The sequence below is a fragment of the Alosa sapidissima genome, chromosome 20 (genome assembly GCF_018492685.1).
Source record: "Alosa sapidissima isolate fAloSap1 chromosome 20, fAloSap1.pri, whole genome shotgun sequence".
Classification (NCBI taxonomy): Eukaryota; Metazoa; Chordata; class Actinopteri; order Clupeiformes; family Clupeidae; genus Alosa; species Alosa sapidissima.
This window is the reverse complement of record NC_055976.1, coordinates 1104446-1131127: the sequence shown is the minus strand read 5'-3', so window position 1 is coordinate 1131127 and position 26682 is coordinate 1104446. Positions and strand designations below refer to the sequence as shown.

At 39.2% G+C, this 26682-nt stretch overlaps 3 protein-coding genes across 4 annotated transcripts; 2 read left to right on the top strand and 1 right to left on the bottom strand.

Annotated features, from left to right (window-relative positions):
• Positions 1 to 7062: 7062 nt before the first annotated feature.
• Positions 7063 to 12276, bottom strand: slitrk4 (SLIT and NTRK-like family, member 4). 2 transcript variants are annotated; one of them, XM_042075563.1, is made up of 2 exons: positions 11531 to 12276; positions 7063 to 10786 (listed from the first exon to the last, which is right to left on the bottom strand). In XM_042075563.1, the coding sequence occupies exons 1-2, from the start codon at positions 11604 to 11606 to the stop codon at positions 8541 to 8543; spliced, it is 2322 nt and encodes a 773-aa protein (XP_041931497.1). In that variant the 5' UTR covers positions 11607 to 12276; the 3' UTR covers positions 7063 to 8540. The 2 variants fall into 2 exon arrangements, with proteins under 2 accessions (XP_041931497.1, XP_041931495.1); XM_042075561.1 differs by having other exon boundaries at positions 7063 to 11082; positions 11531 to 11611.
• Positions 12277 to 17385: 5109 nt separating this feature from the next.
• Positions 17386 to 21056, top strand: LOC121694999 (zinc finger BED domain-containing protein 4-like). Its single transcript, XM_042075469.1, has 3 exons — positions 17386 to 17634; positions 18741 to 19378; positions 19562 to 21056. The coding sequence occupies exons 1-3, from the start codon at positions 17461 to 17463 to the stop codon at positions 20628 to 20630; spliced, it is 1881 nt and encodes a 626-aa protein (XP_041931403.1). The 5' UTR covers positions 17386 to 17460; the 3' UTR covers positions 20631 to 21056.
• A 2365-nt stretch (positions 21057 to 23421) lies between these two features.
• On the top strand, positions 23422 to 25185 carry LOC121695000. The gene is made up of 4 exons (XM_042075470.1): positions 23422 to 23576; positions 23765 to 23923; positions 24111 to 24209; positions 24813 to 25185. Exons 1-4 carry the CDS (start codon positions 23433 to 23435, stop codon positions 25128 to 25130), a joined length of 720 nt encoding a protein of 239 aa, XP_041931404.1. The 5' UTR covers positions 23422 to 23432; the 3' UTR covers positions 25131 to 25185.
• The last annotated feature ends 1497 nt before the right edge of the window (positions 25186 to 26682 follow it).

Genomic DNA, 26682 nt, shown 5'->3' with positions numbered 1-26682 from the left:
ATGTCAGAGGATTCATATGATTTAAACTGCCATAGCTTACATAGGCAGCGTTGCAGAACTGTTTGGATTTACATACAAGTTGGTTCAATATGACAACTCATCCTTATATTTTACCACGTCTGCTCGTGGACCACTTGGGATAGCTTGCGGACCACCAGTGGTCCCCGGACCACACTTTGAGAAACACTGGAGTATCAGATGGGCCATTTGGCTATTTGTGGCCTTACAGTGTGCAAACCTGTGTGTGTGGAGTGTGGGGGGGTTGTCTATTACAATAGAAAAGTTTTGATGATACAAATGTAGGCTATGTGTTCAGTGTCTGTTTGTGCATATGTTTCTGTGTGTATGTGTTTGTAAATGTAAAAAGCCTGCACAAAGGCTTCTCCCAAACTATTTTGCACCGATGCATACGCCCATATACAGGATAGGATAGGATAGCATAGCATAGGATCCCAGCAGCTATTGAAATGTGTCAGTTGCAATTTGGTGTGCATGCAACAATTGACCCTTCCAGAAGTCCGGCCCTCCTTAGTTACTGTTGCTAGGACTGTCAAACTTTCGCACCCTGCACGTCTATTACATAGGGGGAGAACCAGAACTTTTTAATGAAATGTTATTTAAAAAAACATCGTACCACACTGAAAGCTACTATTTTGTCACTAGCAGCCTACATCTGTCCTCTGTCAAATACAGTTGCATTTTCAGCTCTGAACAAAACCGTTCATGAGTTATTTATGCAGAAGTCGGATGTGCATGTTGTTTCATTCGTCCCTCCTCGCCAGGACAAACAAAACATGCATGGGGGACGAAAGAAACATACAGTTTAAGCTACGTACTTCCCACAACTTCAATATTTGACAACATATCATGAATGGCATTTCAAATAGGTGTTATTTTAGATAGATTGCTGACGGGCTATACTGTACGTCTTGGTGAATGTCTGTTAACTTCTTGCCGTCATCGTGAAGCGCGTATCTCGGAAAATGGAAATATCATGCAATATGCCATTTTTTTATAGTTAGAACAATACGTGTTCCCAATGATGTCATGTTTCTATGGTGCAAAATGTTATTTCACTGTGTTTTTACATGGGTAAGGGCACCACACATCCAAATAAGTGTCCTTGATGACCCACAGGCCGTCAGTCTCCATAGGTTAACATGGCAAAACTCAAAAGCTTGCCAGACCTCCCGTGCCTAGTTACGGGTTGCTAAGCCACGATTGGCCTGTGGTAGTTTTCGGGCTGGCTTTGGAAGGGTGAATTGTGATAGTGATTCAGCATGTCTAATTTTGGAAACTTTGAACCTTCACATCCTAAGATATAAGCACATGTATGTCTTGATATAGTGCAATATATCAATTACAGCACCCTCTCATTTGAATCAATCTGGTTACTGAGTAACCATTAATTAATAATGTTCATGTTGTTAACAAACATGTTTTTTTCTGCCATTTAGTATAGATAAAAATGAAAAAAGGAGTAAAGCACACATATAATGCATACAAATTCACAGATTCCAAGGTCAATGTCATCGGTGGCAGCAGTCCAGGAGGTTTCAAAAAGAATGATTCAACTCCCTCTCTCTTATACTCTGTTTCTGAAAGATTATGTTTTCATTGTGTTCTACATGTTTACATATTACCATCATTGCCAATTTCAACAAATGCTAAACTATAGAATTGTGAAAACCATATCAAATACACAGATAGTCTCATGTGCAACTTTTGCATGGTTTATCTCCTTTGTGAATTTGTGAACACAAAATCAACTGCACACAAAGAGTATAATACCTACTACTGGGAAGGCAATTAGACAAAATAATACATGTATTTTCTCAGGAAAAGGATGTGTTCAGTCAATCCTCTCTGCAGCCCTAATTGTCCGTTGCAGTCTGGCCCTGTCCCGTTTGGTGGCTGACCTAAACGAGACAGTGATGGAGGTGCAGATGACAGACTGATTGATGGCTGACTAGAAAGTGGTCAGCAGCTCCTTAAGCAGATTAAACTTTCTTAGCTGTCGCAGGAAGTATAACCTCTGCTGGGCCTTTTTGTGGACAGAGTCAATGTGGGGAGACCACTATAGGTCCTGTGAAAGGGTAGTTCCCAGGAACCAATTGTAAAGGAATCCACAGTGAACACTGTCATTCTGGATGGTGAGAATGGAGAGTGGGGGGACTTCTCCTAAAGTCCACTGTCATCTCTTTCCTTTTTGTGCTTTTTCTCAATATTTTCCTCTTTTTTTTCTTTTACTAATCATTGCAAGTCAAGCTTCACAAGGTTGCATATTATGGAAATGTCCTAGGTCTGGACACATGTGATTCCAGATGAGAATGAGTCATTCAGAATGCTTCCCTTCATGTCTTCAAGGACCAAGTCTCCGCTCACAACTGAAGAACACAAGTACGAGTTTACATTTATACTGAAAGCTTGAGTTGTTGTAAATATAAAAGCAAAGCCGTCATGCAATATGCTTGTGTATGCTTGTATCACAAGCATACAAATGGGATGCTCTGAACAGGGCTCTTCAGACAAGGTTGAAAACAGTGAGGTGGTGCTTCTTCCTTTTAATATTTTGACAAAGGTATGACAGACGTTTTATTAAGACCTAAAAAAGCTATTGAGAATTATGAGGGAAAAAAAACCTTTACATGTCTTAATACATGTCTTAAGTGTTGCTTTTATATTGCATGTACCTACATGATAACATATATAATATTGCACTTTCATATTGTACTTCTACACCACATGGTTGACTTTTACAGTTTCATGTATTTTTTTAAATTATGTTCATGACCTCTTAACATTAGCCCAGGAATAGCCGATGTAAAATAGCCTTTAGGCTATTTCTGGCACATTTTCTCTGTTCATTAATATGTTCATTAATGAGTTCATTGTCTCTGTTAAATAAAGCTGACAAAATTGTCCTTACTTGACCTTACTTGTAATGGGAGTTGTCTTTAGTACAGCCACACGGCACTCCTCTATTAACTTGTATTTAATACAGTAACACGTGTGGTACAATGTGCTATTACACTAGAGCCAGTCCGATACTAGCTGCTTTGAACGCTAACTTCAGTGGATATCTGGACAACACTGGACCACTGACGTTTTTCATATTACATGATAAATAAACAGTTTGTGCTTTACATTCTGTTTTTACTTTTAGATCAATTTTGAAAGTTTTAAGCTAAAAATTCCACTTAGTACCTTTTAATAGCACTGCACCTTGCTGATAAGAGATAATGATATTAATTTCAATATCAATATACGGATATTCATTTCTCCATCAGGTCCATGACTCATTTACTAGTTTCTGTCCTTGTTTTTCATTGAAACAATGAATCCAGGCACACCTGTTTTTGGGATTAACCCTTTGAGGCCTAGGCTATTTTCAGTGTAATTTTACTACTTTTACTTTTAAGCTCTTATCTTGGTCATTGTAAGGGTCATCTATACAGTACATGTTATATATTGTTGTTTTTGTCAGGACAGTCTAGGCTACCCATAAGTATTTTGTGATAATGCTTGCATATTTCTTATGTCAGCCATTATATCAGGGGATAATCATTTGTTTATCATGATAAACAAGAATCTTTATGTTTACATGTTTTTGCATTCATGTCACCAGGAAGCATGCCAGTAGACATATCTATTCATATTTGTGTAGGCAGGATTGTCCAGAAACTGGTCAAGGATCAGGATAGTGGGAAACTCTATGGCTTAGAAATTTACAAAAATATACTGACATAAATATTTCACTCATTGTGAATTGATAATCAATCATAAGCATGCACACACTTATAGACATATGACCCTAACACACACAAACTTACACTTATAGACATCTGACCCCATATGACCCTAACACACACACACTTACACTTATAGACATGGCCCTAAATTAAGAAGTTTGGATGGGGAGAAAATTATATCAACTTTAAAAACATGTCAGGATATAGAAGGTCTAGTGCAATGCAAGGAAATCAGGTAAGACATGCTGCCATGAACGATCCAATCAATAGACATTTCAGGGGTAGGAATACAACATTCAAAAGTGATCAGGCCCATCTCCAGTACCAGTGAGTAGTGAGTGATAAGTGTAAACCACCTTAGTTGAAATTAAAGTTCAGCTATATTTAGCTGGTGTTACAAATATTAATATGTTCATCATTGATGATGCAAACATTTTTGTGTGGCCAAGTGAACTGTAGGCCTTCAACAATTGGCCATAAGCTATAGCTTACATTCCTTACACTTTCCCATAGACATTTGTGTTTGTGAATTGATGGCCAATTTTTGCTACAGTTTTTTTTATTTTGCTACATTTTCTTTTATTTTCTATAATTCCACCCGGCTTGAACATATAATTGTTGATAATTGAACATATAATAATTACTGGTTGGTTATGTCTCTTGTTTACTCCCTTTATCAATAATGTACAGATACCATTTGGAATACATAAGGCTGTTCACCATAATACAACAGGTATTGTCCATTGCTGACAAGGTCCTAAACTCATTTGGTTTAGCACAGAGATATCCCCATGAGTTACCCAGGTGTCAGTGCAAAAGGAATATTGTGTCAGTGAATTATGGCCATGGGGCAAAATATAAAATACTAATCTGACAGTTGTTTTAAATTAGTTCACTGGAAATGTTAAGATGCTTATCCATGGCATTTCCATTCATACAACAAAAACAAAGCCTAAAAATATAAGATATGGGGTGTCTGCTTCTGCTAAATTGAAATTGAAATCCCTAGTAAATGCCACTGATCCATTTACATTAGATTAACCAGACTGGGACTGGGGACACAAGGGGGAAAGAGACTAATTTATTTAAAAGAGTTGCCATGGGGAAAAGCATTCATGATTAATGTGGGGGTTGATTATGCAACCAAATGACAATAATTCACACCCAGTGAAATCTAAGCCAGTTGGTTGCTAGAAACAAATGGTGTAAGATAGAGGAATTAGTACTGAAAATGTCCATATTCGGAACATTACCATGCATTGTATAACCTATATAGCATGAGACCATATATGGCACATATGAACATTTCTGCAGATATGGCATGCCAATAAATTGCCACAACCGTAAAGGTTTTTATGGGGAAGCTCCATACAAATCTGTTCGAATTGGATGGGGTATACTTTTTTGTTTGAAAATGTGTCATACTTTATGTCTAGACCAAGTTTAAATGTTTTTCATATTTTTCATGAGTGCAAGTCCATATTTCTCAAAGGATACATTTAGAGTAGAATGAAAGGTTACCCTATGTGTCCACTGATGCACATACACTGTAGAATTGTCAACCCCAACTGCTAATACTGTAATTGTGATGCCCTCACCAAATTAGTCCCTGTCTCTATCTCTCATTCGCCAGAGACTCATCCAGGTCAACCTTAGGTTAGTTATTCCTGTTTGTAGTACAAGATATAGCATGCATAACAATTACACAGTTCTAAGAAACATTTCTTAGACTTTTTAGTTTGGCTTTGCTAATTATTACTTGGTGTCAACTCTCATGTGTTGTGCAAAGTATGTTGTAAATATATTTTGTTCATCAACAACAAACTATCCACGGGAGGCCAACTTGAATTACTTGGACAGATGAAAGCAACACCTCATGACATGAGGAAGTCATCACCTAATGACATGGACATGTATTAATAATTGATGGGATTCCGAAACACAACAACCAATCCTAACCTGTCAGGAGACATCCGTCTCTGCAGTGAGGCTGAAAGGCTTTAAGAGCATTGAAGTCAGCACAGCTCTATTTCTACAGCCCACCCCTACAGATACACTACACTAATTCATATAGGTGTGTGCAGGGTGTCTTCTGGGAGTATCCCCTTAAATGTTAACATTGACTTTTACATGGCAATCATTCCACAAATTATTCATTAGGTTCAGCTTGGTTATTATTTTTTCCAACATGCCATCATCTGCATATGATTTGAAGGTAAAGGTTTGTAAAGTTTTTGAAACAAAAACAATTCTGATATTTCTTTCATAAAATGACTAGCCAAGCTCCAGATATGCAGCCTTTTGGAGACCGCACAGAAAACTAGCAATTTTGTTGTAGATTCATTACCCTGTTCATATGTACTTGTGCATATGACTAGTATTATAATCTCTCATTTGGCGTATTGGATTTGATTGTTTTTTTTCTAAATTCCATTACTCTTGTGATTTTCTGTTTCTAATTTTTCTGTTGATTAAAAAATATGAGAAATATTAAGTGAAGTTAACACTGAAGTAATGTCCATTTTTAACTCATTCTGTCGCTGAAATAAAAGTAATAACTTTGTATTTATTGGGCAGACACATGAATGTCAATACTATCAAACACCACCTCAAAAGAATGCAAAGGCACATTAACAGATGTGTCTATGCACAGAAAATGAACAAACAAATATGAAATTATTAGCTGGAGCCACAATGAATACAAATTCATTGTGAATTAAATGATTACTACAAATTGAGTCTTCAAAAATGCATAACCTACATTACTGTAAAGCATTTCTGGAAACCTTGAAAAGGATATTTGCAGAACGGTTTCTAGAAAAAAAAAACCCATAAAGTACCCAACATTTCAGGAAGTGCCCTATATGGTTTTCAAGAGAATTTACATATTTTGAGTAGGATTTCATATGATGGGAAATAGCAAGCGTGCACACACTATCTGAAGTAACCAATGCACTAGTGATTGAGTGATTTTCTGGCACGTGTCTGTTCTGTCTTTTCATTTCGCTTAAGCATACATTTACATCCTTCATTGAAACTAAACTCCAGTAACGAGCTGTACAAATAGCATTGAAGAGGTTTTGGTATAAAGATGCTGTGGCATTATGTGGAGTGAACACATTCCAAAGACCTAAGCATGATGGAAATAACTACAGTTATCATAAGTATTACTGATATCAGTGATCAATAACTTTAACATATAATTAAACAATGCACAGACAGATAAAAAACTGTATTTATTTTTGTCTTTCAAGGTACATTCTATGTCAAACACTGGTTAACTTAACAATATCTTAAAGGATGAAATAAATCAAGTTCATGAAGATTTCTGAATATCTGAAAACCTCTACAATATTTACTTGAACAAGCAGTTACAAAAAAGAAGAATATAAGCTAATACAATTGAGCATTTTGATATTGCACATGGTGTGATATATAATTCTGTCTTCATCAGAAGCTATGTTAAACACATTGTATCTTGAATACTCCATGAATGCCCAACTGCCTTTCTGAAGTAATCAAAATAATATACCTCCTATTTCCAGTTAAAATCTCATTTCATACACTTCAAAAACATTTTGATATATTACACAAAGTTGCAGTTAACTGAAGTCCTGTTTCACAATAATTTCAAAGCATTTCACTTAAATGCACTCTTTTGGTTGCGTAAGAAACCTTTTACAACTTTCTCTGGGATGTAAGAATAAGAAAACCGTAAGACTGAAACTATGACGCATCAGCTCATGCAAACATACAGTAAAATTGAAAAATATGGTAAATTCGCATCCTCTCATTATATCAATTCCCTACAGCAACTCCATTTAAAACAAAGTTGTATGCTGATAAGTAATTCATGGCTCTATAGACAAAGCCCAAATAGTGTTAAGCATTCTATATGTTCCTTGAATATTTAAATAGTATATATTCTTTAAATAATTCTGCATAGAAAAATAAATTAAATATGAGGGTAATCACACTATGCATTTACATTTGATGGTGACCATAAAACGTGATAATTAGAGTTTTATGCTCTTGACACAATATAATTCTTCATGGGATTATCTCTTCCATTGTTGACCATTGTAATTTACAAACTCCACAACAAATACAAACAATGTCAATTTACAAAATAAATTCATATACGCTTACATGGCAAGCAGCTTTTCCACTTGGGCTGATGAAATGTCCATTTATATGCCATCCCCAAACACCTCAAGAGCAATGACATTTATGATAATAATGACAAAATGTTCCTTTGCAGAAATAGTTCATGGATTCATATATCCAACAGCTTTCTGAGTGATGACATTTAATAACTAGTATCATCTTACCAGGAGAAAACTGTTACCACGATGGAGAGATTATCAATTACCACAAGATAAAATGAACAGCCCCATATGTTAAATTAGTTACAGCACCCTATGAATTGTTCAAAAACAAACATGGTTGATATATAAATGAATTGCAAAGGTAAACACAACACACTTTCAAATATCCACTGATTTGGTGTACAAAATACGAAAGAGAAAAAAAGACAGGAAATTCAGAAGACAGAAAGTAACAGAGAAAGAAAGAAGTCATTCTGGTAGCAGCGACAACACAAAAAAATAAATGCTTGTTTCATCAGATGATTTATCATTTATAAAATTATAGAATAATTACAATGATAAGCGTTCAAATTTGTAACACAATTACAGTTTCTAACATTCATGTCCGTCAGTCATGCTCCAGTCAATTTGTTCTTTCAGAAGGCACTTTTTGACTAAAGAAAAAAAGGGTGGTTAATGACTAAATTTTACTCATGGTTGTCTGTTCTTCTAACACTTGAAGGTAGTCAGGTGTACCTTGTAGTTTTGCTTTTAGTTCATAATATTCACTTTTGCGCTGCTCCACTACTATCTTACTGTGGTTACCCCCTATCAAAGACTTTTTCGCTTTTTTGTCTTGTGTTTTCTCTGGGTAACGAATTTCAAATCCACTGACACCTATGGTATTGAAATCCTTTTTGTTCCTTAAGTAGTGGTGAAGGGACATGGTAGAGTCCCTTCCTGGAAAAAATTCATCCAACTCATCGATAGTACTCAGCCTCTTCCTGGGGTCCAGGGGAAGAGACTCTTTGTCTTTGTCAGCGCTATTGCAGAGGATTATTTTCTGTCTTTGAGAGTCAGTGAACTTAAAACTTGATTCAGAGTCTCTAATCCCACAGGTGTGACTTTTACTCATATGCTCTATGGTCTGAGGGATAAATGTCTCCCCACCTAGATCATCATTTTTGTTGTATTTATGGTTATGTCGGCGTAATTTAATTGGCATGGAGCCACATTCTTGGCTTCCCAAACCCTCTTGTCTTACAGCTGGCTTTTTGTTGCGCCTCAGCACAAAGATAAGGAGGCAGAAGGCAACAAAAACAGTGAGAATTAAAACCACCAAAATGCTAAGAATCATGATGGACAAGGGTACTGGGCCTCCAGGGGACATCTTACCCACACCCGGTGAAACAACTGATGAAGGAATTGCCATGGAACTGGTCGGTATAAGGGGGTGTTGTGCTATAAGCTTGGGGCACAGAATTTCATTCTTAAGATTATGCAATTCTATATTAAAGAATTGTAAAGGGGATGCACATTTGACCTCTTTTACAGCGACCTGTCCATCATGCTTCTCAAGCCACAGCTTCAAAGCCACTAAATCACATGAACACTCCCAGGGATTCCCTTCCAGATCTATCTGAGTGAGTGACCTCAGCTGATCCAAAACACCACTTACAGGCAAATTCATAAACTGGTTGTATTTCAGATTCAGTCGAGCCAGGGGAACATTATCAAATATGTAGGCAGGCAAACTCCTAAGGACATTATTATTAAGATATAAGAGTTGAAGACTTGGCATGGAATCAAATGTTCCAGCTAATATCTCCTTTATGGCATTGAATTCCAAGAATAAATATTGAAGGTTAGAAAGGCCAAGAAACATCTCAGGGTGGAGCTGCTCAATCTGATTTCCATTTAAATACAGTCTCCTTAGGTTTGTCAAATTTGCAAAGACTCCCTTTCGAACAGTAGCTATTTGATTACTACCCAAATGTAGTAAATCTAAGCCCTCAAAGCCCTGGAAATCAGATGGACTTAGATCCTTGATATAATTACCACTGAGATGCAACTTCTTGGAATTTGGTGGCTTGGGTGCAATATCTGCTAAACTGTTGATATTCCTCTCCTGGCAGCTGACACTAATCCCAAAGTCAGATGAATGAGCTTTGCAAGTGCATGGCTGTGGACAGGAAAGGGGTGGGACTCTGGTTTGATAGGAAATAATTGGACCATTTTTACCAAATGGAATACCAGCAACGATTCCATTGCCATAAACCTTTGAGGAGCTGGTTGTTTTGGGTACTTTGGTAGCTGTTGATGCTATTGTGGTTGATACTACATTTGATGTTGCCTGGCCATCCTCAGGATGGGAGGGTGGCATTCTGACATCAAAATCACTACCTGCTCCCATGGGACAAAGTTCTTGCTTATTTGTCTCTTTCAAAAGCCGTCCATATAAGTCAGTGGGGGTTTCACATACAGCTTCACCAATGAAAATATTATAGGGCATGTTTTCTAGCCAGGCCTTTAATGGCAATAATTCACAAGTGCAATTCCATGGGTTGTCGTCAAGCTGCAACTCCACAATTCTACCAATATGCTCCAAAAGTCCAAGGTAAGGTAGCTTTTGTATCCTGTTTCCTCGAATATCCAAATGTGTCAGGGAAGCAAAGCGAAAAATGTTCTCAGGTAAGATCTGGATGAGATTATCATTAAGTATAACAACTTTGAGTTTATGTAGCTTGTTGAAGGCTCCCTTTTCAATAAATTTGATTAAATTGTAGTCGGCCTGGAGGTATTCCAAGTTCTCGATTCCACGGAAAGTGTCAGCACGTAGCTCTTTTAATTCATTGTTATTTAAGTGCAACTGCTTTAGTGCACTCAGCCCAGAAAAGGCCCCTCCTTCGATGTTCTGTAATTTGTTGTTTCCCAGCTGTAGAGATACTGCATGCGTGAAATTCAGAAAAGAATTAGGGTAAAGAATGTACAGGAGGTTATTCTGAAAATTCAGATGGTACAGGCTAGAAGTTGCAGGTGGTTGCAGCTCTGTAGGTCTGTAAACAGTTATTTTCTCACAGTTCACATAAAGGACATTTTCAATGGACATACAAGAACAAACACTGCAGGTCTCCGTGGAAAGGCCAGAATCCGAGTTAGAAAACGATCTTGATACACAAAGTGCCAATAGAACAAACAGCAGCATTTTGCCTTTAAAATTCCCCAGTGAACCATTTAGCAACCTTAAAGGAATGAAAAAGATAAATTAATTTTACAAATGTGCATTATTTTTTCAATCAAACGAATAATATTAATACTAATAATAATAATACTAATACTACTACTAATAATAATAATAGTAATAATAATAGGTCCAGATAGAATCCACACCATGGCAAATATGTGTGTATCTGCCATTACACTATTTGAAGAGAGAGATTAAAAAAAACCTTATTAACCTGGTTGTGTCCAAAACACATTCACATGCATACACACACATGGACGTGTGCGCGCGTGTGCACACGCTCTTCACACACACACACATACACACACACACACACACACACACACACACCAGATACACAACAGCTGATACAACGTTCTCTAGTCGCATCACAGGAATGAAATGGGCATATCATTAAACTAAATTGTACGCATCTATGATTAGCTGGTAAGAAATTGAAAACTCACCCAATGAGGCTGTTATGTATTTTTCTGATCCGATTACAGCGAAAATCGGCAGAGAATAGAGACGCACTGTTCCCATTGAGACGTCAGTATCGCAGTGGTTTCAAATATCAGCCCCTGCGCCCCTTCCAGTCAGGCTGTCCTCCTTCAAACGCATATTATTGTGTAGGCCAATAACCCAGACCATTGTATGTCCTTGAGGTATTTCAGTTATAAATGCATTCAAAGGACCGTCTGCCTTGAAATACTTCGAGAGGGGTGTATTGGTTGGAACACAAGTCCAACACTCGCCAGTAAAAAACACCCCAGAAAATCGTCAAAATGATGCCCTAAAAAACAATACGTCCACGAATCTACAAAATTTTAGGATTTGCTTTGGTTAATTCTGTTGAATTCTGAAAAATCGATATAATCCTTTGCGTTTTACTCACCCTTTGCACACAATTTTTGACAGGCTCCTTATGTCAGATTCTGCAGTCTGTAGGATTGTCAGTGCGTTGTCACACTAAGGTAATAGGCTACTCGGAAAGAAGGAAAGAAAGTAGCTTACGTGAACAGACATTCAGAAAAGCAAGATAGGCGACTGAACTGACGCGGAAAATGAATTATTCAGCTTAGTCAAATGCAGACGGCTGTTCCTCCTCATATTCTAGTGTTAAAACGAGATTTTCTTTCAGCAGAAATCAGCCTCGACGAGCTTATAGAGCCTAGCTTGAAATTGTATTTTGTGTCATTCCTCCCAAAGAGTAGGCTACTGGTATACAGCTGCATTGAGCTTCCCACGACAGGAGGGGGGAGATAGAATGCAGAGATGGGGGAGGGGGCATTGAGATGGAGCAAAACGAAATATGTACATAACAATTAACATTTGCCAACTATGTTTTGTCCAGTGTTTGTTACAGTGATCGTGTTAGAGAATACCTGATAGTCGAGGAATTAGAAAAGAAGATGTTCTTACAATATTTAGATTATAAAATATGGTGATCGCGCTGTCAGAGTCAACCAGTGGTGATCTGTTTTAATATAAGACCACTGAAAACGACAGAGCGCGTGAGGTGCATTTCAAAGTGTTTCTATAAGAGCTGCAGCAGGCCTTATGTCATTCAGGGAAGAGGTACATTTGTAGGAACTTTCATTTGGCTTAGACACTGTTATTTTGCTTGCACCCTGACGTAGGCTATAGCTTGATAGTAACCATCATACAACAGGTGCTCTTTTTCCTCGTGTTACTGACATGCCATGATCAGTTATGTTCAAAATACTTTTAGCAGGCGATATAAAATGTTCATGCATTTCTCTCCGGAGGACATCATCTACAGGTTAGGACATACATCAACGGCTTTGAAGTTCTACTACCGCACCGCATGTTAATTAGCTTGCGGTTACAGGATGAAGCGTCACGATACATTTCAGTGCATAGTCGACGTCAAAAATGGCGCCCTCATCTGGTGGTAATTATTGTTGACTAGCTTTACTTTTGTGGGTTAGTGTATGTGCTGTAGGGCTGCACTATGCCCATCAAATAATTTAGCAAATCTTTTTAGCAACATTTTTATTATTATCTTACTATTGTAGGCTAAAGGTGATTTGTTTCTTGGCAGTGCATATAATTACAACAGTCACTGCATCTAAGTAGATGAATTACACTGTAAAAAAATATTAATTGATTCAACTTAAAAACGTGTGTAACCTGCATGAGCACTGAGAGGGGGCACCTCACCTCACTTTTGTTAGTTATTTGAAACTTGTGTGTGCACAACCTCTATCAATGTAAATACAAAAAAAGTAAAAATAAAAAGCCGATTAGAAGCCAATTATTATGACATTATCAATCATTTCTTATTTAAAATGTGCAAAATTGAAAATGTCCTTGTTTGAGGTATCTTGTCAAGTTACCATAGCACTGACATATTTCATAGGTCAGAGAACACAGACAATTTTAAAGTCTTCAAAAAGACTGTAAAACAGAAAAAAGAAAGGAAAATAGCAAACTCAAGTGTGAACTCAAGTCCATCCTTGTGTGAGCAAAGGAGTGTGTGTAACCTTAGCTAGTCCTGTCTCCTCAGTTGATGCCTTTAAGCAGAGGGGCTTGACCATGCGAGGGTGCCACAGACAGACAGAGACAGAGATTTTGTGCTTTATAGATAGTTAGATAGATGTCATCACAGTGTTTCACAGAAAGTATTTTACAGTATTTTGAAAATACAAAAATACACCACACTGAAGTATTTTGATACAAAATATGAAGGCATTTTCATCATCTCAATAAAATACAAATTACAAAATAGTATTTTGTATTTGAAATACGTATTTTAAATAGAAATACTGCCCGTCCCTGAATACAGTTAGCTAAATGAGGCAATTAAATTGTGTTGTTCTGTTGTGTAGTTGATCTGACAGACCTGTTCCATCAACTAAGGAGTCATTGTTAACACAACATTCTATTTAGTGGATGCAACTTCCAAAATGGTCCAAAATCCAAGATGACGGATACATCACCAAAAATTGCAAATAATCGCCTTTTTAAACATTTTAAATGTATATAGGTATTATCGTTATATACATACATTTTCTAATAAAATTGAATGACTTAGGTGATAAATATGACCATGGGTGACATGAGATGTCATGATTATCAACCAGTGATGGGTGTAACCACCATTATGCTATTTATTGGCATACCCGGAAAAACACATTGACTGATTAAAAGTTTCCTTCACATAACCTAATAATCATTTGAATTAAAGTAATGTTCTGCACTCACCACAATAGATTAGATTAGAGTAGATTAGATTCAACTTTATTGTCATTGCAGTGTACAAGTATGAAGACCACAAAATGTGGTTTGCATCTAACCAGAAGTGCAAAAAAGGAGAAAAGTGCAATGTGATATACAAAGTATAGACAGGTGGTGCATAGACAGGTCAAGAAATATAGTGCAGTGTAGACAGTAGTATACAGTTGATTTATATAAGGTAGAGAGGTTTAGAGTAATATAAATATGTAGAGTGTATTAGCAGTTACCTTATGAGAGCAGAATAAATATGGCTATGTAATGTGAATGTAACAACATACATTGGGGGGGGGGGGGGGGGTCTGCCTCCTTGTTGTCCCTGTCAAGGTTGCCATGGTCGTGGACACCTCAACAGGCACAGGCAAGGGGTCGTGCACACCTCAACTGGCACAGGCACACCCGGGGGGGGGGGGGGGGGGGGGGGCTTAGTTGGTTGGTTGTCACTGGGATAGAGAGCTACTGTAGAGTTCAGCTGCAGGAAAGAAGCTTCCTCTGGCTTAGTTGGTTGGTTGTCACTGGGATGGAGAGCTACTGTAGAGTTCAGCTGCAGGAAAGAAGCTTCCTCTGAACCTGCTGTGCGCCTTATGCAAGCATCGCTTGCCCTGGATGGCCTCAATGGAGGGGAGTGAGGAAATGGTGATGCGTTGGGCAGTTTTCACCATCCTCTGCATTGCTTTTCGGTCGTAGGCAGAGCAGTTGCCATACCAAACTGTGACACAGTAGATGGTGCAGGGGTAGAAGTTCACCAGGATCTGAGGAGGACGGTGGACCTTCTTTAGCCTCCTCAGATAGAAGAGACGCTGGTAAGACTTCTTGATCAGGGTAGAGGTGTTGACTTCCTGTAGAGGTGTAGACTTCCTGAAGTCCACAATGAGCTCTTTGGTCTTCTGTTAACAGGACTTGCCAGAAATTGTGGGAACATATGAATTTGTTGATTATATGCAAGCCTAATGCTGTCCACTACAGCTAAGTCTGCCTTCATCCATGAATTGTGACTGGTTTCAGAAACAGCATCCTCTGAACAATCTACAGAGAGTAGCTCAGTGCAATTAACACACACATTGGATAGCATCTTAATAGATGGCATGGCTGTTGTGCAGGAGATGGTTGTCAGGAAAAGTGACATAAACTGTTGCCAAGATCTGGCAAAATGCTTCTTTGAAAATGTTGAAAGTAAGGCACGAGGCTACAATGACATATACTTATTATTTAACAATATACCATCACAAACTCCATGAAAGACAGGACGAGACAGGTCCATACAATGGGAAAAGCACATGATAAGGGATAAAAAATACAAGACTCCACACCAATCAAAGACTTTAAAGCTTTCCTGGGATCGAAGGAAACCAAAGCCAACTACCTCGTCCTCTACCTTGCTCATAAAGCTGTTGAACTATGTAAACTGCCAGTCACAGTTCACACACACAAAGGTGGCAGTAGCAATAAGTCATTTTGGCAAAACCCCACATATCTACACATGTCACACAGATGTATTGGTGCTTGCCCTTCGCAGGGTACCAGCCATCAACAAAGACAGTCTCATTATCATGGCCACTGGAGAACGTCGACCAAAGATATATCTCAGCCTAGAAATCTTCAATCAAATGTAATTTGCAGCCAGGGTAGTCTAGCAACTCTCCGTTGGCTTGTGAGGTGGAAAAAACAAACTTCGGTCAGGCCAATCACATCGTGTATAGAGTCGGTGGACCTATCGGGTATCCTATTGTATCCTATCCTATCAGGAAATTGAAAGTCAACCGTTTGTCCCGCCATTTACTGTTTATCCCGTGGGAAAGGAAAGGTTTCTGTTTCAAGTCATGATGGTGTCATTAACACACTTTGTAGGCTTGTAGGTCCTCATCCATCTCCAGACGTGTTAGCTGGATGTGAGAAATTTGTGTCAGCTCCTCAAAACATGGTTTTCAAACAGCTAAAGCCCTTCGGTGGAACATGTTTAAAACTACCATCGCCTATTGCTGTCCCCATGCTCGGATTCCTGCCCGCGCAGCCTAGCGACCTACTACTTGCCCGATGACAACTCATAATTCCTATGGACAATTCATCCCCTACACTGGACTATTTGAACTTAACACTAAATAGGATTCATGTATTATCATACTGGTTATGTAACCATCCAACCACTTTGTAACACCTCAGGTGGCTCTAAATACCATGTTCTATTCTCTGTATATAGACCTTACTGTCCTGTAACTGACCCCAGGCAGATGGGTCAGGCCCTTGAGTCGTGGATCTGCTTGAGGTTTCATCCTATATGTTTCTCCAATTCTTGGGAGTTTTTCCTCACCCCTGTCTGAATGTTTAACACTCTGTAAAGCGCCATGAGACATGTGTAATGTTTTGACACTCTATAAGTGAAATTAAATTGAAATTGAAATTCTGAGAGCACACACACTGTAAAAAATCAAACTTGGGAAATAGTGGCCACAACTTGAAAAACTAATTAAGAAAGAACATTCTTACAAGTGACCGTTGTCTTAACTTGCAATCGTGTGTTATATGACTGTTTTTTACATTAGGAGAACTTGAGTGGTAAAGTTTGGAGAAATTCAAAATGTAAGTTAATCGCAGGGCAAAGTTCAGCCAACTTTTTGGGAACGAGACCACGCATGCGCAGTCGGATTCCACCGCTAATGGAGAGGAGAGGCGCGCGAGGCACAACCTATGGGCACAACGACTTTGGTAAGTTCACACACAGACAACAGGGTTCGTGTTAGTGTTAATTTCGTCAGACGAGACGAGACTAAATATGTTCGTCAACGACCTTTTTTTTCATGACTAAGACGAGACGATGACAAGACTGCACTATTCTCCAAAAACACTGACAAAGACTAAATTAACATGCATTATTGTTGACGAAAAAAGACGAGACTAAAATGTTTTGCATAAAATAAAAACTAAGATAAAATCTCTCTTCAATTTCGTCTACAATCCTCTACTTTTTCATCACGAGATAGAATATTCAACTGTTACGCCTTCAAAATATTCCGAATGAGTGCTGTTGCTGCCAGCCTGTGTAGCTGCTAGTGGCTGCAACACGAAACTACAGCCAGCACACAACACCCATAGACAGATAGCGAACACCAGAGATTTCTGTAGAGCCAGCGACCAACACATCATGCTAGGGAGAAAGAAGAGGCTCGATGTTTGGGCGCACTTTAAATACAATGACACTGAAAAAAAGTCTGAATGTGTCATTGTAACTGATGGGAAGCAGTGTGGACAAAAGATGTCGGGGAAAAACACCACTAACCTGAAGCGGCATCTTAAGGCTAACCACCCACATATTCAGGTAAGTGAAGTTAAATTAACGTCTCATAAGCTAATGTTGATTTTAGGCATCTACACTATAACGTTTAATCAACCAGTTAGCTGCCAGCTATGTTGTGGCACATACATTATGCAGGTTATATTTTATAACGTTAGCCATTATACCAGACTTGCTAGTTGGCTATCAAGTTGTGAAGGGAATAAAAAACGAACGGCAAGCTAATGTCGGTTTGAAGTTAGATTGAGCTCCTAGGATCTATGCATGTTGCACTTTTAGTTTAACATTAACTGTTAGCCTTCTAGTTGGCTATCATATTAAAAGGTTACATGCTATAAAGGCTGCTAGTAGCTCACGTTAGAATTTGTAGCAATGAAACAGGATTTAGTTTAAACACATAATCTCAAAGGCTAGCGTTAGCTAACCCTTATCAGTGTTAACACTGCTGCTTTTGCATACTTGCAAGGCAAGTGTAATGGCAAGTGATCGTTTCAGTCCTAGATTGTTAAACTAGCTGTCTAACAATCTAAAATCTTGAAAACAGCATGAGCATGGTATTGACTAGTTGCACAAAAGGCTCCCTGGTGGGCTTGTCTATCTCCGGTGGAGCGTTTTAGCTGTATTGTATGTAATATTCTTGTGTTATATTCTGCTCCTTACATGTTTACTCAGACCCTGGATACCTTGTTTGTCCAATAATAACACGTTATTCAGCGTTTTAACACACACATAAATCCTTCTATATCTTAACTGTTAATTCAATGAGTTCACCAAGAGCCACTCCTGCAGCCAACCAATTGACACGTATGAGCATGAACTTTTAATGTTACATGCGTGTGTGTGCCCTCATACCATAATCAAAATGAATGTAATTAGGCATAAAATAAATGTATGTAATAAAATCAAGTTTAACTATTACATCTAATATTACTCGAAATATCCTCAATAATGGTGTGTGCACTACCATGTATAACTTGCATTAAGTTGGTAATTTACTTTGTCATATAAAATATATCCACCTTAAGTTTTGATCTTAGGCTTGTCATTAAGTTATTTATTTCCACTATAACACTTGTGACCCTGATGTTATTGCATTAAAAGAGACCTCATTGTATTTATTCTTACCATAGATTCCAGATGTGGTCAAGCAACCAGCCAGGACTGAGGAGAGGCCATCTATGTCAGGTGCACTCTTTTCTCACATCAAGTACAAGCCAGACTCCCGGGAACAACACATTAAAGAGGAGGCTATAGCTAAATGGGTAGCCCGGACAGCCCACCCTCCACGGACAGTAGAAGATGAGGAATTCATCAACATGATGGAAAAAATAGATAAAAGACTGACCGTACCAAAAAAGACCAAAATTGCAAGTCTAGTGGACCAAATGTACCTAGCTGAAAAGGTCAAATTCAAAAACAGACTGGCTATGGCCCGCAAAGTGACCATTGGCATAGACATATGGACTAAAAAGGGGCTCACAGCCTCCTTCCTTGCTGTCAGTGCTTGTTATTTCAATGTTCAAGACAGTAAAGCTGAACACATACTCCTAAACTTAAAGCAAATGGTTCACCCACACACTGCTCATTCTATTGCTACCCTTGTGGAGGAGTGCACAGAAGAATGGGGGATCCCAAAGGAAAAAATTCTCATGATTATAACAGATAATGGAAGCAACATGGTTTCTGCATTTCGCCACGAAGAAGAAGACACCAGTTCTGATGAGAGCAATTCCCAGGATAGTGATGAAGAGGTAGAGGCAGATGAAAGGTCAGTCTGTGAATGGTGTTTGTTATTATTCACAGTAATAGATATTTCATATTGAATCTAAAAATAATCTGAAATATGTTTAATTAACTAATGTAATGTAGTGATAATTTGCTATTGTATAGAATAATAGTTATTGTAGGATTATTGAAAAGAATTGTTGTTTTGTGTTAAATTTTCTATCAGATATGGAACCTTGGAGAGGACCCCATGTGTGGTCCATACCCTTCAGCTTGTCGTCAACATGATCAAGAAGGAACAAGCAATCAAACGTCTACTGGACAAGGTCCGGCATCTGGTGAGACAGTTTCGCAAATCATCTGTTGCCACAGAACGGTTGCTGGAACAATGTGGACGCATTCTCATCAAAGACTGTCCAACCAGATGGTCCAGTTATTTTTTGATGTTGTCTCGTTTACTTGAAATAAAGGACCATGTGACATCAGTGGCTGACACCATGGGCTGGGATTGCCTACTTCCCAGTGAATGGCAGAAGGTGGCCATCCTCAAAGACTTGCTCCTTCCATTTGCAGAACACACAAAGGTGCTTGAAAGTGATACAAGTTGTTTCTCCCTGGTTGTGCCTGCACTACTGGACTTGAAAAGCCACCTTTCAGACTTCTCCCTTGTTCATGCCAGGAGCTACAGGGATGTAGCTACACTGGCACAGAAGATGTCTGCAGATATGGATCTACGCTTCAGCTGTTTCCTGGATGTGTCGGCAAGCAAGTTTTCTCCTCTTGCTGCAGCTGCTTGTTTTGTTGACGCCAGTGTGTCAGCAGAGGCCCTTATCGAAAATGATAATGACGACATACAGAATCTCCTCAGTAAAGCTGAAGAGTACATCACTCGCAGTGTACCATACCAGGAAGAGGCGACAGATGATGAGGACATTGGAAGTGCAGAGGTCTCAGATGCACCTCTGCAAAAGCGGCCTAGATTCAGGTTTTTGAGTGCCCATCGGCCATCAAGGCCAAAGACCTCCAAGACCTCAATCAGACTAGAGGTACAAAAATTCAAAGAAGCCCTGTCCCATGCAAACCCAGACAATTCGGGCATGGATTTCTGGTCTTCTCAAAGCTCCACCATGTTTCCACTGCTGAAACCTCTGGCATTAGACCTTCTGGCAATGCCAGCTTCCGAAGCCTTTGCAGAGCGAGTCTTTAGTTTAACTGGAGATCTTTCAAGTGGCCGCCGCAACAGAGCAAGAGTTACATTAGAAAGAAGTGCTTTTCTAAAACTTAACAAAGTCTAGAGTGATTAACTGCATACTGTTTTGGTTATAGTTTGGTTTAGTTTTTTTCTTCTGTTTTCACGTTTAATAACCCTCAATTCAAACACACACTTTTTTCTAGCACTCTACCTTGTAATGGATTTTGCTTACTGTTGCAAATCTTGCCTTTGAACTTGATTGTCTAATTGAGTGTTTAACCTCAAGTGGAAGTTTCAGCAGCTGTAGTAACAGCAGAAATATTCATTGTTAAGCCTTGTTAAATCTCATTTGATATTTCAAGACCAACCTAGTAAATAGGTTGTATTTTAGACCTACAGTACAGTACAGTGGGCCTATTGTTTTCAGTTTTTCTGGGTATGCTCATTTTATTTTATAACAGAATAATGAGACACAAGGCAACCAAAACAGTTCTAAAAACCTTTCTAACTTGTCAGTCGGAGTCTGTTATGCCCCAGCTTTTGAATTGTGTTGGTTCAAAATAAAAATCTCTTCGGAACAGGTTAATCATTTGTGAATGTGCCTCTTAAATCAGAAAACCAGAGTTGCATTAAAAAAAATAATTCAATAAGTGTAGTTTGTTAGGTAACTTAATTATGACATTTAAATAATATTTGAGATATGTGAAACACTAATTGACTGAAATAGTTATCAGAAATAATCTCAGAAATAATTTGTTATTTTAAAAAAGACTAAAATGTTTTGACTAAAACTTGACTTAAGATATATTGAGTTTTCTTTTGACTAAAACTAGACTAAAATGACGAGACTTTTAGTCGACTAAAACTTGACTAAGATACCTTGAGTTCTCGTTTGACTAAAACTAGACTAAAATGGTGAGACTTTTAGTCGACTAAAACTTGACTAAGAAAAAAAGATATGTGAATGACTAAATGTGACTAAAACTAACAAGGACATTTGCCACAAGACTAAGACCAAGACTAAATTAAAAATAGGTGACAAAATTAACACTAGTTCGTGTTCAAATGTAAGGCCCCCCTTAGTTCTGCCGACTAATACGTCTGTAATATCGTTTAGTATCTCTGTATGTAGACTAAGGCTGATATTATACGTAAGACCGTTGTGTTTAAAAATAAACAAAATGTTTTGGCGCGCTTAGCTAACCGCTAGCGAACATTAGCTAGCTAACGTTACCTCAAGTCTAGGGGCAGGTGATTTTTTTTTTTCTTCTGCTTGCTACTTAAGACTTTTCCTGAACTGCGTTTACGGCCCAAACATCATTTTTTGGAGCACTATGCACATCTTATTAGATGTTTTGGTCCCTTGGTTGAGTTATGGACAATGCGTTTTGAGGCAAAACACAGTTTTTTCAAAACGGTTGTCCATGATACCAAGAATTTCAAGAACATTCTAGTCACCTTGGCAACCAAACACCAGTTAATGGTTGCATATCATCTTGATTCACATCTACTAAGCCACCGTATCCATGTTGAGAAAGTGAACGCAGGCTGCATCTTTAGATGCATCGTGGAAAAGGGCTTTAGAGAGAAGGTTTTCCCACCTCGAGTCTGTGTCTTTGTCATCCGATGTTCAAGTGGATGGAATTAGATACAGAGAGGGCATGATCATTTCTGCAGGTCAGTGTGGTGGCCTACCAGAATTCCACAGAATACATAGAATTCTCGTTGCAGAAGACTTGGGGTTCCTTTGCATAAAGCTCCCGTCTTGGTATATAGAACATCTTAGATCGTATGAGTTGGATGAGACAAGTTATGCTGAGACTGACATCTTGACATTTGATGACTTAAATGACTTTTATCCTTTGATAGCCTACTCTGTCAGGGGAAAGCTTCTAGTGTCACCGAAGAAATTTCTGTTGCACTGAGGTGGTCTGTGATCACTGATATGATTTAATGCATTTGTGATTCATGAGCACTGAAATTCCAATACCTTTGTCAGAGACTAATGCTTTATCTGGCTTTCATGTTAAGTCATTCAAATAATCGCTACAATTCTTTTTGTTCTGCAGAAATTTAGAAAATGTTGCTGCGTGTCATAATATCGCCGAACAACATAAAAAAAATAAGTATGCCAGATCTCCCCAGCTCATTACAAAGCTTAAAAGAAATTCTACAAGATCAACTGCAGCTGAACAAAGGATTCATTCTCCAATTTGAGGACCCAGAGTTTGGAAATGAACTCTGCAACTTAACAGCTATTTCAGAGCTACCACCTGAGAAAGCTACCCTGAAGGTGATTTATGAGGCAAGCCCTGACCCTGATGGATCAGATGTTCCTGACCCTGATGGATCAGATGTGTCACTGTCGTCACTGGATACAGCATCACCTCCAAGTTCATGTAGCTCTCCTGGTACATCTAGACGGGTTTCTGCATGGCCAACTCCTTTTCCGATACCAACCTTTGCCTATGATGTCGAATTGCGCCTCCAAAAAGGAAATGATGCCTACAAAGAGAAGGGCATCCTGTTAGAAGCCACTAGAGACATGAAAAGTGACATTCTAGATAAAATTGCGCAAGCTGTGTTTGAGATTACTGCATATCCAGAACCAAAAGAAAGAGAGTCTATAGCAATAGCTCTTGTCAATAAACATCCCTGCCTTCGTGAACCAGGAAGCGGAAATGGGTGGAATGGATGGAATATCAGTATTGCATTCAAAATTGGAAACTACCGTCAGAAGCTGCGCAATGCAGGCTGCGAAGAAGTGAAGGTGAATGAAAGGCGGGGAAACCATGGAAGACCTTTCAAAAAAGCAAGAAGAGCCGAGGTCAATTTCCTTCCTAACCACCCCGCTGGACAGAGTGAAGACTCCTTGGAAAAGGATCGAGATTCAATAATCATTGAGATGGAAAAAAGGAATCCTAACATGACTTTTGTCAGTGGAGCTATGGATCGCACATTCTCCTTGCGAAGGAAAGAAATAGTTGAACAGGAACCCCATGTTGTATTGGTGAAAAACAGATGGCCAGCTCTCTTCCTGGAGTATCAGGTTGGTGTACTTCTCAAGTCATTCTAACTCTTACTCTGTCTGCTTTTTTCTTCCAAAACCTTTTCTTCAGCTTGCTTCTTTGGTGACACACTCTCTGATTTCTGTCTCTCATAATTTCACTAATGTATTCTTGTGTTTATTTGCTTTCTAATAGCTTTTATAAACCTTTAAGCACTTTTCTTCTATAGGTGAACTGTGAATTTCACAGATTAACGATGATTAACCTCAAGAGAACATTCCTGGAAGCTGTTGACACACACACCCCAAGACTCCTGCAGATGTTTAGAAACAGAAGAGCACATTTGGGTGAAGAGATGCAGACACTCCTTGACTCATTGGATAAGCAGGTGATAAGAAAGACATGTAGATGTAGTAGATACTGTAAATCTACTGCTGTGGTCTAAATGGCGTTTTATGGTATTTTTGATTGCCTAAGTTGCTTGTTGAGAAGTAATAGAATGACCACAACAGAAATCAATATTTGTTTTGTGGAAATGAAAGGATTTTTTTTTTTGTAATGTTTGCTTTTTTCAGACATCGGACATTTCCATGCACAGAAAGACCGTGGCACTCCGAGGGCTTCCATTGTTCCTGAAAGACTACGGAGCAGAGAAGATTCTAACAACATGCTTGGTAAGTATAAAGGAGAACTTTAACTTTTAACCCCATTATCGTTTTCCTGAGGGGTCACCCCATGCTTAGGGAAGCAAAAAACCCAGACAAAAATTAATTCGACCTAGCCATAGATGTGCATGGAGTCACTCACCGCAGATTTCCCCATTGACATATCCAGCTATCGGCTAGTAAGGGCTTTCTGCATATGTCAATGGGAAAATCTGCGGTGAGTGACTCCATGCAAAAACACAAAGTTTATATTGTTTCGCCACGTTATTTGAGTTAAACGAGCATGGTGGTGTCTCGTAAGGAACCAAATCATGTTACATTGGTGGAATGGTTTTCTGAGTGTGTTTAGAGGCTCCAAAAGCAGATAAGGGTTGCCCCCATAGGATATCGTTATAGCTATTCCGAAGCGCTGGCAGCCAGTGCAGATCTCTAGCTAGGTCGAATTAATTTTTGTCTGTTTTTTTTTGCTTCCTTAAGCATGGAGTGACCCTCAGGAAAACGATAATGGGGTTAAAAATGTACAAAGTTTTAAAGGGACACAACATCATTAGCTACACATTAATTTCTGCTCATATGTAAGAACTCATTTTTGCTTGTTTTGGTGCTCAACAGAACACTGATCCAGAAGCAGACTACACAAAAGGTGTGAAGATGGCCATCATGACTGTGATTGAAGATGATGTAGGGGCCTCCGCTTCCCCACCACACATTGAAGATTATGCCATCATACTAGAGGAGATTGTGGAAATGCACAACATCTGTGATTTGCCAAATGCATTTGCACTTTTTTTTGGCCTCTTGTACGCTCTCAATTTTCAGTACCCTAAAGAGTTGAAATACACATGTGAGGTGATTCAGAAAGTTTTCCTTGGACTTGGTGATGTTTGCTCAGCTAGAGTTCAGTCTTTCAAAAATAAACTCTTGCAGTAAACAACATGCTTACACACTGTTTAATGGCAATGTTTTGCAATACCTGTTCGACAGCCACAAGTAACATTTGCTTTGAGTGGGAATCCTAAGTTTATTGTATGGATGTTAAACCAGCAGAACATGTGCCGTACTTTGAGTATTTTATTTTTCAAGTAGTTTGTCTGAATGACTTGTGATTTACATTTCAAAGAAACTTTTGAGAGTTTGAATGTTTATTTTTTCTGTGCAATCAATAACTTTTGCTAACTTCAGATACAAACCAGCAGAAGAACCTTTAAATGCTTTTTGTGGTACATTTGACTGTTCCCTATTGTTCAGATGGTCTGTCTGAATTACCTTTTTTCATATTTGTCTTTGGCTACATTATGTTGCTACATAATATTTGAAATATGTTGTAACTTCTATTACAAACCAGCAGAGGAACCTTTCAGTGCTATTTGTGGTACTTTTGACCGTTCTGTATAAATGGTCTGTCTGAATGACCTTTTCTTTTTTTGATAGTTCATTGTTGACTACGTGCATAACTTACAAAAGATGCAAATAACTCATGTTTTCACTTTCACACTGAAAACTTTCAATAAAACCCAGATTATTTGCACAAAAACAATGATTTTGTTGTGTTGGTGTCAGACACCAAACAGGACGAGGACCACAATTGCGTCACGTTCAAAAGTTTATTTAAGGGTTGGGGGTTTCAGGGGTTCCGGGGGGGGTACAGGAGTTCCAAGAGTCTGCGTGTGTGTGTTCCCCCAGTAGCCGAACAGCGAAGGCAGGAGCTGGATGATCCGGGAAGTCCTGGGGGAAACACACACACAACAGCAATTGAAACGAAGCAGCAGTACAGTCAAGGACTAGGCGGTATTCGTAGAAGAGGGACGGAAGGCAGGTCAAGATTACCGGGGCTGGAGAACACAGAAGTAGTCGAGCGGGTCCGGGATCACAGGCAAAGAGTCAGAGGCGTTTTCAATAAACAGGCAGGTAACTGGTGCTGGTTGCAGACGATCTGACAAGTGTGGACTGAAAAGCAAGGCTTTATATAGAGGGCATGATGAGTGGTGAATGCAGTGCAGCTGGTAGGTAACGAGGGTGAGGCAGAGCAGAGCAGGAACAGGTGGAGGTCATCAGACTTCAATCAGCACGTGTTACCAGGCAGAGAGAGAGCTCATGACAGAACCCCCCCCCTAAGGGACGGCCCCAGAAGTCCCCAAGAGTGACACCACGTCGGGAGGGCGGAGGGGAGCCGGTGGAGGGCTAGAATTCCTCCGAGCGGTCCGAGTGAACATCCTCATCCTCGGAGGGAGCTGGAGGGTCGTGGACAGAAGACGGGACAGGTACCGAGACAGGGTCAGGGTCAGGCACATGACAGGAAGCCGGGCGGGCAGGACGGTTAGGGAGGGGAATGAAGTGTGCCATCTTGCTAAACCGGTCAACCACAGTGAGAATGACAGTCATCCCACCTGATGGTGGGAGGCCAGTTACAAAGTCCAAGGAGACGTGGGACCAGGGTCGTGTGGGCACAGGCAAGGGCTGGAGTAAACCAGCGGGGGGCCGA